The sequence below is a fragment of the Gymnogyps californianus genome, chromosome 14 (assembly GCF_018139145.2).
Source record: "Gymnogyps californianus isolate 813 chromosome 14, ASM1813914v2, whole genome shotgun sequence".
NCBI lineage: Eukaryota > Metazoa > Chordata > Aves > Accipitriformes > Cathartidae > Gymnogyps > Gymnogyps californianus.
Window position 1 is genome coordinate 16,312,532 of NC_059484.1, and position 13,429 is coordinate 16,325,960.

The 13,429-nt window shown below is 38.5% G+C and overlaps 1 protein-coding gene across 1 annotated transcript; it reads left to right on the forward strand.

The window, feature by feature from the left end:
* The first annotated feature begins 395 nt into the window (after positions 1 to 395).
* On the forward strand, positions 396 to 12,519 carry CLK4 (CDC like kinase 4). Its single transcript, XM_050905109.1, has 14 exons — positions 396 to 467; positions 2,545 to 2,604; positions 3,255 to 3,412; positions 4,477 to 4,702; positions 5,913 to 6,003; positions 6,400 to 6,466; positions 8,180 to 8,296; positions 8,408 to 8,574; positions 8,676 to 8,770; positions 9,656 to 9,785; positions 10,091 to 10,173; positions 10,678 to 10,757; positions 11,976 to 12,063; positions 12,153 to 12,519. The coding sequence occupies exons 2-14, from the start codon at positions 2,551 to 2,553 to the stop codon at positions 12,288 to 12,290; spliced, it is 1,494 nt and encodes a 497-aa protein (XP_050761066.1). The 5' UTR covers positions 396 to 467; positions 2,545 to 2,550; the 3' UTR covers positions 12,291 to 12,519.
* Positions 12,520 to 13,429: the final 910 nt, after the last annotated feature.

Genomic DNA, 13,429 nt, shown 5'->3' on the forward strand with positions numbered 1-13,429 from the left:
TGACCTCCTGCATGCATTTGGGTCCCTAGCCCACACGGCCTCAAGCTCCTTAGAAGTTTTCCCCCAGAGGGGCGCGGGGAAGGGCCAGGCCGAGACGTGCGCGCTGGGCCGGGCGGAGACCACCCGGCTCCCCTCAGAGCGGCCGCCATGCCAGCTACAACCGCGGCGCCTCAGGGGCGGGGCGGTGCCTCAGGGGCGGGGCCTCTCCACCAGGGGCGGGGCCTCTGCCCTCCCCGCTGTGCCTGTCAGGGCTCGGCTCTTCCCCCCTCCCCCCACCTCCGCTAGGGGGCGGCCTTTGTCCTACGCCAGCCCGTTGTGCTGTGCGTCTGACGTCACGGCGCACAGAAGCCGCGAGAGGGACAGAGAGAGAGGACAGGAGGAAGCAGTTTCTCCGCGCTCGGTTGCGGCCGCCATTTTGTTTGCGTGCGCAGGGCGGACACGGGGCTCGCTCGCCTTTTTTTTCAGCTGTAAGTGGTGGAGGCGGCCTTCTTCCTCGGGCTCTTTTCTTCTTCCCTTTTTCCTCTTTACCTTTCGTTTCCAGGGGGCCGAAGCAGCGGGAAAACGGAGGGGGTGCAGAGGGTCGGTGAGGGGAGGGCTGCTCGCGTCGCCTCCGTGGCCCGGGGAGCAGGATGAGCGCAGAGGCCTGCGTGAGGGGTTGAGTGAGGAGGTGTTAAGGTGGGAGGAGGGATCCTCGGTACAGGACCCCCCGGTCAGGGTTTCCTGTGGCGGAGAGGGCCTCTGCGGAGGTGCGTGGAGGCGGCTGGGCGGGCAGAGCTGGGGCCTCGTGTGCGGTGGGTACTTTCGGTTGGGGGCCGCGCAGCTCGGCTATTCAGCCCGGCCTGCACGGAGGTGACTGGCGCCTGCCCAGATGGCAGCGGAGACGAGCCCTTCCTCCCCGCCACGGCTCCAGAGGCCTCCCGAGGGAAGACTGGCGTGGGAGTGGAATTCGTGGCCGTGGGTTGGGGTAGTGGGTGTCTTCTGTAGGGTCTGCTCCTACGTGTCTGTACCCCAGGCGCTCAGATCGGCCTGGCCTGGCGGACTTCGGTCATCTCAAAGGAGTAAGCCTTTGACCTCCTCCGATCTGTACAGCCTGCCAAGTTTTCGAGGAGAGACATTTAGGAATTGCTGTGTAGGCAGCTTATGGCAGGACTTTTGTGGCCTTCCTGAGGCGCTTTATATATGGATCTTTTACAAAAGGTCCGTGGCTCCTGTTTGAGAAACCTTATGGCAAAATGTGGGAGTGAAAACGGCCTGCGATATGGATTAGGACCACATGCTATAGGAATGCATATATTCATGTCAGCTGTCAGTATTACATAAGTGCTTCAGTGCATAAATTTAGAGGGAGTGCATAATCCTCAAAAAATCTTAAGGTGGCTCCTACTGTAACATGGATTGCGGCCACTTCGGGCCTTACACAGACCCAGTCTAACAATTTGCTCCTCATTTGCATTTACTTAGCTCCTTTAGCGGCAGAATTTGCAACTTCCGTTTTAATTCCAGTAATTCTGTGTGCACTTGAGTGTAGTTAAGCAGTAGTTAGTCTTCAGCTAAACCTTTTCTCCAGTTTTCTGTGTCAAATGTCCATCCTTCCACCCCCAAGCCCCCTTCTGCAGGACACTTTAATGGTGATTTTATTTAGATATTTGTCCGCTATAGAGCCTTAGTGCAGCCTGCCTTCTGCCAAATGGGGAAGGAAAAAAAAAAAACCCACAATCAAAAGTAAAATCCTCAATTCACCTATAACTGAGTGTGGGGGGGTACTCTTCACCTCAAAAGTAGAATAACTGAAACCTGAGTGGTTTCATAATTTGAGTTATGTAGGTTGAAAATAGAGGAAAATGGCTTTGGAGCTGTGTAAGAAGAGAAGAAATTCAGGCATGTAAATGAAACACTAATTGGTTTTAATTTTGTCTTGATCCTTCAGGTGTTTTTGTTTGTTGTTCAATACATTAGTATTTTTCTTATTACTGTATCATAAGTGAATATGATTTTTGCGAGACCTGGATCGTGACTGACTCAAAAGGTGTACCAGTCACTTATTTTTGAACAGTTTGTTACTCTGTTTGCATTGGTTTTGTATTTTAAAAACAGGTTTCTGTAAAAAACATTGGTGCAGGTGTCTATTGTAGTTTTTTTTAACTACCAGTCTGTCACAAATATTATAGAAGTATCAGAAAACCTCTTTCTCAGAACAGGCTTGCCATTTACATGTTTCCTTCTAAGTTTCCTTCCTTCCTAAAAGTTTCCTTCTTAATGCCTCCCGTTGGCATAGAGGCCACCAACGTTGTTCTGTGTAAATTTACACAATCATGATTTTTTTTTAGTGCTGTCTTTGTTTCTGAACTACTTTTCTTGCTGTCACCGCTTACTATGGAAACTTTTTCTTGTCCTGTGTTAGTTCATTCTTGAGAATATACTGAAATAGATATGTAAGCTTATTGTTATTTTCAAAAACTCCTGCCAAAGAAGAGTAAACAAATAATGGTTGATTTTGTTAAGCTCTTAATTCTACAGCTGTGCTTTACTTTCCTTTTTTTTCAGTTGTGCATGTACCTGTTTGAACACAGAATTCCTGCATATAACATCCAGCAACGGAAGCTGGTGGGTTTTGTCTTTGGTGAATCAGCTGAATTGTAAAACACCCACATACTTGCATGCTAATAGGGTTCAAAAATTGTGGTTTGGCTCACAGTACTGCAGAGTTATGTGTTAATATGTCAGAGCTGACTGTGATTGTTGCTAAAACTTTAAAAAGTGTCTGTTTAAGTGATCTGTAAATAGATTTGTGAGAGAAGTTTTTACACTGATTGTACATACTTGACTTTCATGTAGGAACTTATGTACAATATAGTATGAAGAACTAAATCCAGGTTTTGTCAGAGAGGGTGTCTGAAGATTAAGGTCTCTCTCCCACAGAAAACTCCTTAAGGAAATGATTCTGTTTCATCACTTGAGAGTTTATTTAAAACAAGCTTTAATGACATGTTTGAAGCTATTAAGTGAAGATGAGTTGGCCTATTTACTCTTGATTTGTGTTTCGTAACAGTGTTACAGTGTTACAATGAGAAAGCTATGTCTGCTCGCCAAACCAAAACAATGTGTGGGGGAAGCTGAGGAAAAAGAATTATTTGAGGAAATGGTTCTTTCTGGTTCAGTCATATTTGATCAAACTACAGTAGTTGACTTGCATCTACAAATACCAGTGTAATGCTTTTGTCTTTTATGTATTTTTGTTGATTTGTTTTTTTCAGTGGCAGATGCGGCATTCAAAACAATCTCATTGTCCTGAATGGGACGACAGAAAGAGCTGGGATCAAAGAAAGCACAGTAGCAGCCGTAAACGCAGGAAAAGGTCCCACAGCAGTGGACAAGAAAGCAAGCACTATAAACCAAATCACATTTCAGAAAGGTATAAGACTCTGAATTGAGTAGCGCGAATATTTCTTATCGTGTCTAAACTAAGTATGTTTTCAGGATAAGAGTTTTTGAGTGCCCAAAGTTGGCAATTCCTTAAGGTTTGGCTCGCTTAAGACAAGCTTAAGAGGTAGTTGGTTTTGTTAACACAGTACCTGAATCATTAAATAGAAATTCTTTAATAAAAACAAGTAAATGTTACTAGTTTGTTTCACTATTGGCAGTTAAGTATTGGTATTGAATACATTCAATATTAAATTTCAAGTAAAAAGTATGCCTTTTCATTTACTTAACGGGAACAAAAGGAAGAGAAGGTTTGTTTAATCATTTAATACAATGGTAAGTATGAGTTTCTCTTACTAATTTGGAGGTGGTTTGCTTTTTCTCCCACACTGCTTTCACTGGAAAGATGTGTTTTTCTGTTTTTTTTTCCTTGAGAAGATGATCCCATGGAATTCTTTTAAGAGCTCATACTTATAAAATGCTGGAAGGGGTAGGTGTACAGCAATATGGGGGCTCTTTGCCTCAGCAGCTTTCTTAAAGGTTTTTTTTATGTGCAGAAGGTCCTTGATCCAGATACTCTCTGAGGGTTTTAATGTTTAATGCAGAGCACTAAGAACAATGCTACTTCTCTCAGTCTCCAGGTTTTTTGGTGTTTTTTTTTTTTAACACTTTGAGCTTTGAGAGCATAGAAGGGGATTATTGCTGTATCAAGAGCGTTTTATCCTGTGACTTTGGAGATTGTAATTGAGTTGCTCAGTATATTTTAGGAAGCGTTTCTCCTTTTTGAGTCTGAGTTTCTTATTTACTGTGTAAACTGTGGACGGATTATATATTGTTCATGTGGATGGCCGCTATGTATTTGAGACTGACGATGTTGTTAGATTCCTAATAAAGTAACATCAAAAGCTCCACTATTTTTGGGGAGGGAGTCAATTAGAAAACATTCTTGGTGTAAAGACAGATACTATGTAACTCTGTAACTCAGCTCAAGTCACTTATCTTGTTGGAACCTCAAGTTTTTGAAGTGGAGAACATTCACTTAAAATATATTTTCAGTCATTATTTGGACGATAGAGCCATAAATGAAAGAGACCATCATGACCGGAGATATGTTGAGGAATACAGAAATGACTTCTGTGAAGTATATGACCACAGGCATTATCACAGAGACTATGAAAAGAGTCACCATCATCACTATAGCAAATCCTCTGGTCGGAGCAGGAAAAGTAGTCATAAAAGGAAGCATAAGAGACATCATTGCTCCAGTCACCAATCACATTCGGTATGAGTAATTTTTAACTTTATTATTAATGAATTAGTGGTAATAGACTACTTAAGTGAGTGCTAGAACTTCGATTCCTGGTCACAGTACTTTAAGAAATACTATATTATTAAGAAAGGATTTGTAGTTGAGTCCATTTATGAGCACATGAATATGTTCTTATGTGAGGCTTTTGGATCAGAGTGTTGGGTGGGGGATGGGATTATCGTCAGTTATACAATGGGAACGTAGGTGGCCAGTAGTTAAGATCACTGGGATTAATCTGAAAAATGTTATCTCGAAATTGAAAACAGGTAACTATCCTATTTGAAAGTACAGTTGTCACTTTGTAGTTTTACAGCATAGTGAACTATGTTTTTTCAGGTAGACTGTGAGTTGCCATACATCCTATTACTAAAAGTAATTGAAGTGACATGCCTTTTTAATGTAAGCTTAATTGGATTTATGAAACCTGCATGTCTGGTAAATTGATAAGAATAAGCTCTACAGTTGTACACCTGATTCCAGAAAACTTTGATAAGCCACGTGCCTGGCTAATGGCAGCTAATGTCTTACTGAAGATGGGATAAGTTTGCTGCTTGCCGCCTTTGAAGGCATGCTCCATGAATTTCTTAGTATTGGCATGATGCCCACTGATACATCTTCAGCTCCAGGTGTTCTATGTCACATTTCTGCAATAGAAAACAGCAAATTGTATTAGATTATACAATGCAAATTAGGGACTTCAGAATAATTTTTCTTCTCTCTCTAAACATGAGGGAAGTAAAATTACTTGATTTTTTTTTATGTTTAGATTATATAAAGTGTACATTTTAAAAATAGAAACGTTCCACCTGACTGTAAGCTTAGATATGTAAATAAATACTGTTTTTTGCTATTTGCTAGCAAAGTATTAGAAATAGTGATGTTGCATTCTTAATCTGTCTTCAGTTAAGCCACTGTTTGAGAGACAAAATTGTGTTGTTTTTTCTGTTGCTTTATCACTTTAAGTATTTATCTGAAAATCTGTTCCTTGCCATGTTTTTCTTCTGTAACATAAACTGTGCCCTGTGAATTTCTGGGGACTGAATTTGAAATTGCTCCTGCCAACTGTTCGTGGCCTGGTGTGTAACTGAATGCCTGAATATCTCCCCGCTGAATGAATTGCGTATTCTGCCCTGAATTCACTCTGATATATTGATTGGCTGGACGATCTTGGTGCCGTTTCCAGAAGAGTCACCGAAGGAAAAGATCCAGGAGTGTAGAGGATGATGAGGAGGGTCACCTGATCTGTGAAAGTGGAGACGTTCTAAGAGCAAGATGTATAGAACATTTTTCAACACTTTTTAAAAACTTTTCAGCAAAAAGTCTGTTTAGAATAGTATGTCAGAGGAGGGGGGCTAAAGAAATCTTCATTGCTCTTTTTGTTCTGTTTTTTTTGTGCTTTTTTGTTTTTTTGCATATCTTCTTTTCTGTAGAATTTAAATACTGTGTTCAAAAAGTTCCAATTAGTAAATGAACTTGAATCTTGAGATTAGAACAAGAGATAGTTTTTTGGCTAACTGTTTTCATGACACCTGTCCAATAAAATAATGCATTCAGATGCTGAGATTTAAAGTAATTATGCTTTTGTAATGGCACATTTTTAAATCTACATTAATAATATTCATTCTTGTTTGAGTGGTTTTATAATTCTAACTTGCGTTTGTTCTTTTTAGATGAAATTGTTGCGACTTTAGGAGAAGGAGCTTTTGGAAAAGTAGTGGAGTGCATAGATCATGATATGTAAGTGTTGGTTATCTTTATAAGTGGATCTCATGACAAAAGACACTACTTAGCTCAGAAATTAAAGCTCAGGGACATTTTCTTTGAAAGAAAGTTGCAGTTCAAATAAAGTGTTGCAGTATATTTAAGAAAGAAATTATGCGGTTTTTGAGAGCTACCTTGTAAGCTTATTTCTAGTTTAAAATTTTTAAGGATTTTCAGGTGATAGCACATCTGTCCCTGATTGTTTTTAAGGTTCTTCAGTCGTCTCTTCCAATACTAGAAATGGGTTTTGTTTCTTCTTTTGCTCTGTGAAAGGCCCTTGGATGGTATTGACTTTATACAAGATGGTCTATAAAGAAATACTTTGTTTTTTCTCTAAGCTTTTGAGAATCTGTCTTAAACAATAAAATTCCTTAACCACATTTGTCTTGGGAAACATCTGCCAGGAGAGGGTATCTTTCAAAAATAAACCCTTTTATAACTATACTTTTTTTTCCTGTACAAGCTGTATAACCACATGGTGCAAACTACTAATTACTAAGTACATGTCATCTGCCCTTTTTAAAGAGGGAGAACTATGTTTTGCTTCATTATGTTTTTCTGTTGGTTCTACAAGTGCTGTTGCCATAACTAGAGTATGTGAGGGTATGTAAAGAGTACCGAATTGATTTGGGAGACTGACTTTTAGAAGATGATGCAGTGAGATGCTGAGGAAGTAGTTTTGGTTCTTGGTGAAAGCAGTTGTTTGAAAGCAATTGCTTGAAATTGGTCAGCCTGTAAATTTCTTTCCTCAGTCCCCATAATCAGAATTATCCTTTGAAGTTTTTGTGAACGCACAGTACTCCAGTATCCAGTCCTTTTTGATGGAATGGTTACTTCCGTGTGGTGGCATTTTTGGTGGAGGAGAAGAAAATTATTGTATTTCCACTACTTCTGTATGTGCTAGCAGTTTTAAACAGTTAGTAAAACTCAGATTATTTTAGCCATATGTTTTATATCTGCAGTTCTGTGACATGGTTCTAGTATTTTTTCCTCTGCCTTTGGTTGGTTGGTTCTGTCATTTCACAAGTTAAGTCTGTTCAGGAGCTTGAGATCGTGTTGTGAGGGCAGACAGTATTCTTAAGTCATTAGAATCTGAATAGCTCTACAGAGACAATTAAAAATTGTCTAAGAGTGAATGGGATAGAACGAACTATGTGTATCTGTGTTCCATTTAAGTAACAGCCTTACAGTTTGAATGTTACACTGAGTGCAGGTCAGTTTTCACTAGTACAAAATACTCAGAATCTAAACTTCAGAAGTTATTCAATTCCCCTGATTCCATAGGAGCACTGGAAAAGACCCAGAACAAGTTGTGCAGGTTGCAGGAAAAAAATGTCAAATTTTTGCAGTACTTTTGTCAAATGAGAACTTTGCTAATTTTTTTTTTAATCATCTTGCAGGTAGATTCCTGATGTTTATTCTACCTTAGATGAGATAATAAGACTGAGAAGTAGTTAATGTAGTGTATACTATGAGTATTTGACAAAGGAAAGATTGGTATTAGATTTCTTTATAAAAACAGTTCTGGTTAAGTGCAACGTGCTTAAGTCAAATTCCCCTAATCCAACTCATAATTCTCTATGACCTTTTAATCTTCCTGTGTTTCTTTTATTAAAATCAGGCCGCTTCGGGGTTGTAGGTATTTAACAATAATTGATTCAGTTTGTGATGCTTTACTTTCTTTTAAAGGAGAGGAATGCATGTAGCAGTTAAAATTGTGAAAAATGTTGGTAGATACCGGGAAGCAGCCCGTTCAGAAATACAGGTGTTGGAACACTTGAACACCATGGATCCAAGCAGCACTTTGTAAGTATAAAATTAGAATAGTCAACATACTAAGAATGTGCAGAAGGTAATTATTCAATAAATTGAGTTTTCATTTGGTGTGGGTTTTTTTGTTTCCTTTTCTTTTTTAAGCCGCTGTGTCCAGATGCTGGAATGGTTTGATCATCATGGCCACGTTTGCATTGTTTTTGAGCTACTGGGACTTAGTACTTACGACTTTATTAAGGAAAACAGCTTTCTGCCATTTCATATTAATGACATTAGAAATATGGCTTATCAAATTTGCCAGTCTATAAACTGTAAGTAAATCTCAATACTCCTGTCCAATATGTTCTTTTTTTTTTCCTTCCTTTAGGAAATAATTTATTAATTATGGAATACTGTTCTTTTTTCCTTGTAGTTTTACACCATAATAAACTAACTCATACAGATTTAAAACCTGAAAATATCTTGTTTGTGGAGTCTGATTACATAGTGAAGTACAATGCCAAAATGGTAAGTTTGTTCTTTGTTTCTCCTAACTTCAATTGGGCTACTTCTGTCTTCATCTGAACTTTTCTTTAAAAAAAAAAAAAAAATTGTGTAGAAGGGTCAAGTGATAGAATTATGTTTCCTAGACTTTGTTTTGTGCTCTTTGAGATGTACTAACTTCGTGCTAAGCGAGTAACTTTGCTCTGATTCAAACTAAACTATTTCATGTGATCACTAGTTAAGTTCTTTGCTGTTTAATGACGTTCTGGCATTCATAGGGCGCATTGTGTTAATGGGTTTGAATTTAGCCAGGTTTTTTCCTTCATATTTCTTAAGCCATTTGAATCCCTTTCTTTAAAGCATCCCTATGTTTTGAGAGGAATGTCAGATCTTGCTTTCTATCTGATTACCCTGGAGTCTGAAGTGCCTGTCAGTTTTGCAGTCCTTGGCTTAATAGCCGAGATTAATTTTCTGTTTGTCTTCAAAAGTATAAAAACTTTAGAGACAGAAAAGCAGTATGGACTTCACTGCTTCTAGTTCATGCATAAGGCTTGATTTTATTTTTTTATTTTAGAGCTAAAATTATATAAATGAGCGTATGCACCAATGGACAGAAAAAACCAAGACAGAGATAACAACTAACTGAAGTTAACTTGAAGGTTAACAAAAGAGAAAAGGAGCTCTGTTACTGTGGGAAAGGTCTTTACTCAGCTGTTTTACCAGCTCCTCTTTCTTGGAGCTTGAGCTGAATAGGAATTGATGTATTTGGAAGGAGTGTTTTGTTACATAGGTTTAATTTTTAGCCGTTTATGTTAACTGGTATTTTGAAGATAAATAAAGTGATGAATACCTTTTGCCTAAGCATGTTTTTAAAAAATACTAACAAATAGCTTTTTGATTTTCTTCCAGAAGCGAGATGAACGCACTTTAAAAAACACAGACATCAAAGTCGTTGATTTTGGAAGTGCAACTTTTGATGATGAGCATCACAGCACATTAGTGTCTACAAGACATTATAGAGCTCCTGAGGTTATTTTAGGTCAGTAAAGACTTTTAAACCTTCTGACAGTTAATTACAGTTCATTCAGATGTCTTCATATGCTGGAGTAGTTGCTCATGGTTCTAATAATTCAGTCATCTCTCACAGATGGTGGTGTTAGAATTCTTGAGAGTAAAAAGTAAAAGAAATACCCTAAAAACAGAAGTCCAAACATGTTCCTTTCCCATTTTCTCCCACCAAGGTTTGGGGAGAGGTGTGGAGGGGGAAAATGGGCATATGCATTGTGGATTACAGGTTTTGAGAATATATTGAAAAGTAAAACATAAACTTTGCCTGTTTTGCAGCACTGGGATGGTCACAGCCTTGTGATGTTTGGAGTATTGGTTGTATTCTAATTGAGTATTACCTAGGATTTACAGTGTTTCAGGTATGTACATAAAGTTAAATTGAACATTTTTGTTACAGACTACTGATTTTGATCTTTTAATGACATGTACTTAACTGTTACTGTGAAAGGCATAACCTCACAGGCTTTTTAAGGATTATATGGATGAGATTGTGAAGACAGGAGGCATAAATGAAAATGTGATGTCTTGGATATCTCCTTCAGAATATTTAAGATAATCTGTTCTGGCTTTTTGGATGATGAAGCCTGTCTAGAGTCTGAAGATACTGCTGGAATTCGGAGTAAAGAAAACTTACTTGTGCAAAACTTGGTTTATGAACTCTGTTGTTCAGGGGCCATCTTAACTATGGAAAGTGCTATATAACAAGCTGCATTGCATGATCTATTTTTGGTAATTTAAGGTGATAATGTATAAAGATACTGTGACGGTACTCCAGCAAACATCTTGTTTGTAGATGAGTGTTGTTATCAAGTGGCTGAGAGTAGAAAAAGGTGGTAAGTGCATTCATTGCTTTTTCCACACAGACGCATGATAGTAAAGAACACTTGGCAATGATGGAAAGAATACTAGGGCCGCTGCCAGCTCACATGATCAAGAAATCCAGGTAAGTTCATTATAGAAGAAGTAAGTTGCCTAATATTTTCCTATTATAAGAGAAATTTTAAAGTTTCTCTTGTTAGCTGTGAGCTTCTGAAGATCAGCGAAGAGACTTCCAGGCTTCTTGTTACCTATTAGTCTATTGCAAGAAATTGTGTCAGATCTAGGTGAATTAAATAGTTGACAATAGTCCTCTTCTCTGGTTTTAGTCTTGAGTTGCCAGCAACCAAAATGCCAGCCTCTTGAACAGTAACCGAGTATGAATGTTCTTAAGTCTTTCAAGCTAAGTTTGGTATGGTCACCAGAACAGTATTAGACACCCATTTTTCTATAAACTCTGAGAATAAAGAACCTGCTGTCATCAGGATTTATATTGAGAGGAAAAAGAGGGTCCTGTCATGCTAATGCAGCTGCCAGCCTCTTCCACTGTCCCTTCATATCCTTCAGACATGTGCTTCAGTGATCTTTCTCTCTTCTTCAAAGAGAGGTCCATTCTCTTTCTGAAATAAGTTGTCCTCTTGCCAGCTGATCTAGATAATCTTGTAACTCATGTTATAGTAGAATTCCAGTAAGTGTGGGTGGGGTAATGTATTTAGTTTATTATAGTTGTCCAGCTGATTCATAATGCATTTTTTAAAAATGAGAAAAAACTTAGAAAGCTGCAGTTGGAAGAGATTCAGGTAGTATTTAAAAAATAAAATGGTACTTATGTGGCAGTGTTAATGTGATGCTGAGGTGTGGATTTGTCAGAACTTCATTTGCACTGGTAGTCTCATGTATTGCAGAACACTTTTTGAAGACATTTGGGAATATCTGATTTTGTTACATCGTTGCTAACCACCTAAACTCTACAGATTTTATAAGAAATGTTTTTAAAAAGTTGATAGATTCACAAGCTGTCTTTTTGTTACTAGCAGGTGAGACCAAGTTGTTCTCTTGGAACACCTGAAAGCATCCATCTCTTTAAATGTCAGTAATGGAAAATATGTTTTCAGTGGCTCCTTTGTTGATTGGAATACTGGAGGACCTGTTTTCTAAATACCGTGACAATGGTAATATAAAAGCAACGGGTCTCTCTGAATAAATATTAGCTAAAAGAGATGATAGCTCCCAAATGCACAGGGATATGCAGGAACACTTTTATGGTGTTTCAGAACTTCTTAGAAAAGCATCCGCCCGCTTTATGCGCTGACGCGATCTTAAAATTATTTTCCTCGTCATGCAGAAAGCATTACTTTCACCACGACCAATTGGACTGGGATGAACACAGTTCTGCAGGACGATATGTTAGGAGACGCTGTAAGCCTTTAAAGGTAGGAGACAGCACTTTTATTATTTTGTTAGATTTGCAGTTGTGAAAGATCTCTCTAAAATACTGCCTTTTTTTTTTTTTTCCTTTCAGGAATTCATGCATTGCCAAGACACAGATCATCAAAGTCTGTTTGACCTTGTTCGCAGGATGCTGGAATATGATCCAGCCAAAAGAATTACTCTTGATGAAGCCTTGCAGCATCCTTTTTTTGACCCATTAAATAAATAAATAAATTCAAAGGTCTTTTATGCTTCTTCAAGGAGATTTCCTAGACTGTGTCAGTCAACAGAGGTTGCATGAAACTTTTGTAAACTTTAAATTATTTTGTACAGTTAAGTCTGTAAATATTTACATATGTTTTGTATAACTGTTATGTTTACCTTGTTGAACAGTTGTAGTCTTATGGGTATCAAAGTGAAAAAATAAAAGTAATTTTCATTTTTGAAAATTGTTTTCTCTTTGAAACTGTACCCCTCTCCTTTTGCAGATGGGGCTAGTTAAGTATCTGACTCTAGGTGAGGAGTCTGTGGGCTAGCTGAAAAAGTTTTGAAAACATTAAATGTTTTTAACTAGCTTCCTTTTATTAGTCATACAGAAAAGATTTGAAGGGCTAAGGCTACCTCATCATGCTGTATAATACTTTGTGGTGGCATTCTGAAACATGGTTGGAAACTGTGTGTATTCTAAGTAGGTATCTCTTTTGTGGGTCACCTTTTTCCCAGATTTTCTGTTAAACAGCATGTGTCACTCTCTGGCTGGCTAATTAGTCTGTGGAAACTTGTCTGATGCTTTCAGTGTTAAGTATTTATAGGTAATTTTTTTTGTTAAGGTCTGAAAAGTAACAGTTCATATTTTCAATATTGTTTTGATTCATTGAAGATCAGCATTTTCATGATAAAGTTTTTAGAAGGACGGTACTGCCCGTGGAGAAAAATGCAGAGAAATACTGCGTGCCACAGAATTGTGGCATATTTAAGCCCTTCTCTTGCGATAGTAATGAGATCGTTCTGAAGTCTTCAAATACATATTTCTGTGAAGCTTGATCTCTAATTACTGACAAATTAAGTAACCTTGGCAACTGAGAAACACTGTCATCAGACTGTAATAGAGGAAGGAGGAGGACAGGTTCTCAGTCGTGACTCCTGAACTTGGGTGCCGAGTTGAGAAGAAAATGGTACTACTTTCCAAGCTCCATTAATGCATTTTGTGTGGTAGTTTGTGCTCTTTCATGTTGAAGTTGATGTTTTCTTGGTCTTGTTCAATGCTCTTTTAATGTTTGACACAGTATGGATGGCTTGCTGAGCAGGAGGAAGGGAAGCTTCCGTGGTAAGGTTCGTTCAGGCTGGCTGTCAGCGTAGATGCAATAC

What these genes read in the sequence shown, in the direction of transcription:
- CLK4 (XM_050905109.1), top strand. Translation starts at nt 2,551, where the DNA reads ATGTACCTGTTTGAACACAGAATTCCTGCATATAACATCCAGCAACGG. An exon ending in CCAAATCACATTTCAGAAAG is followed by an intron (nt 3,413 to 4,476) that starts GTATAAGACTCT and finishes ATATATTTTCAG; the next exon opens with TCATTATTTGGACGATAGAG. An exon ending in CCAGTCACCAATCACATTCG is followed by an intron (nt 4,703 to 5,912) that starts GTATGAGTAATT and finishes TGCCGTTTCCAG; the next exon opens with AAGAGTCACCGAAGGAAAAG.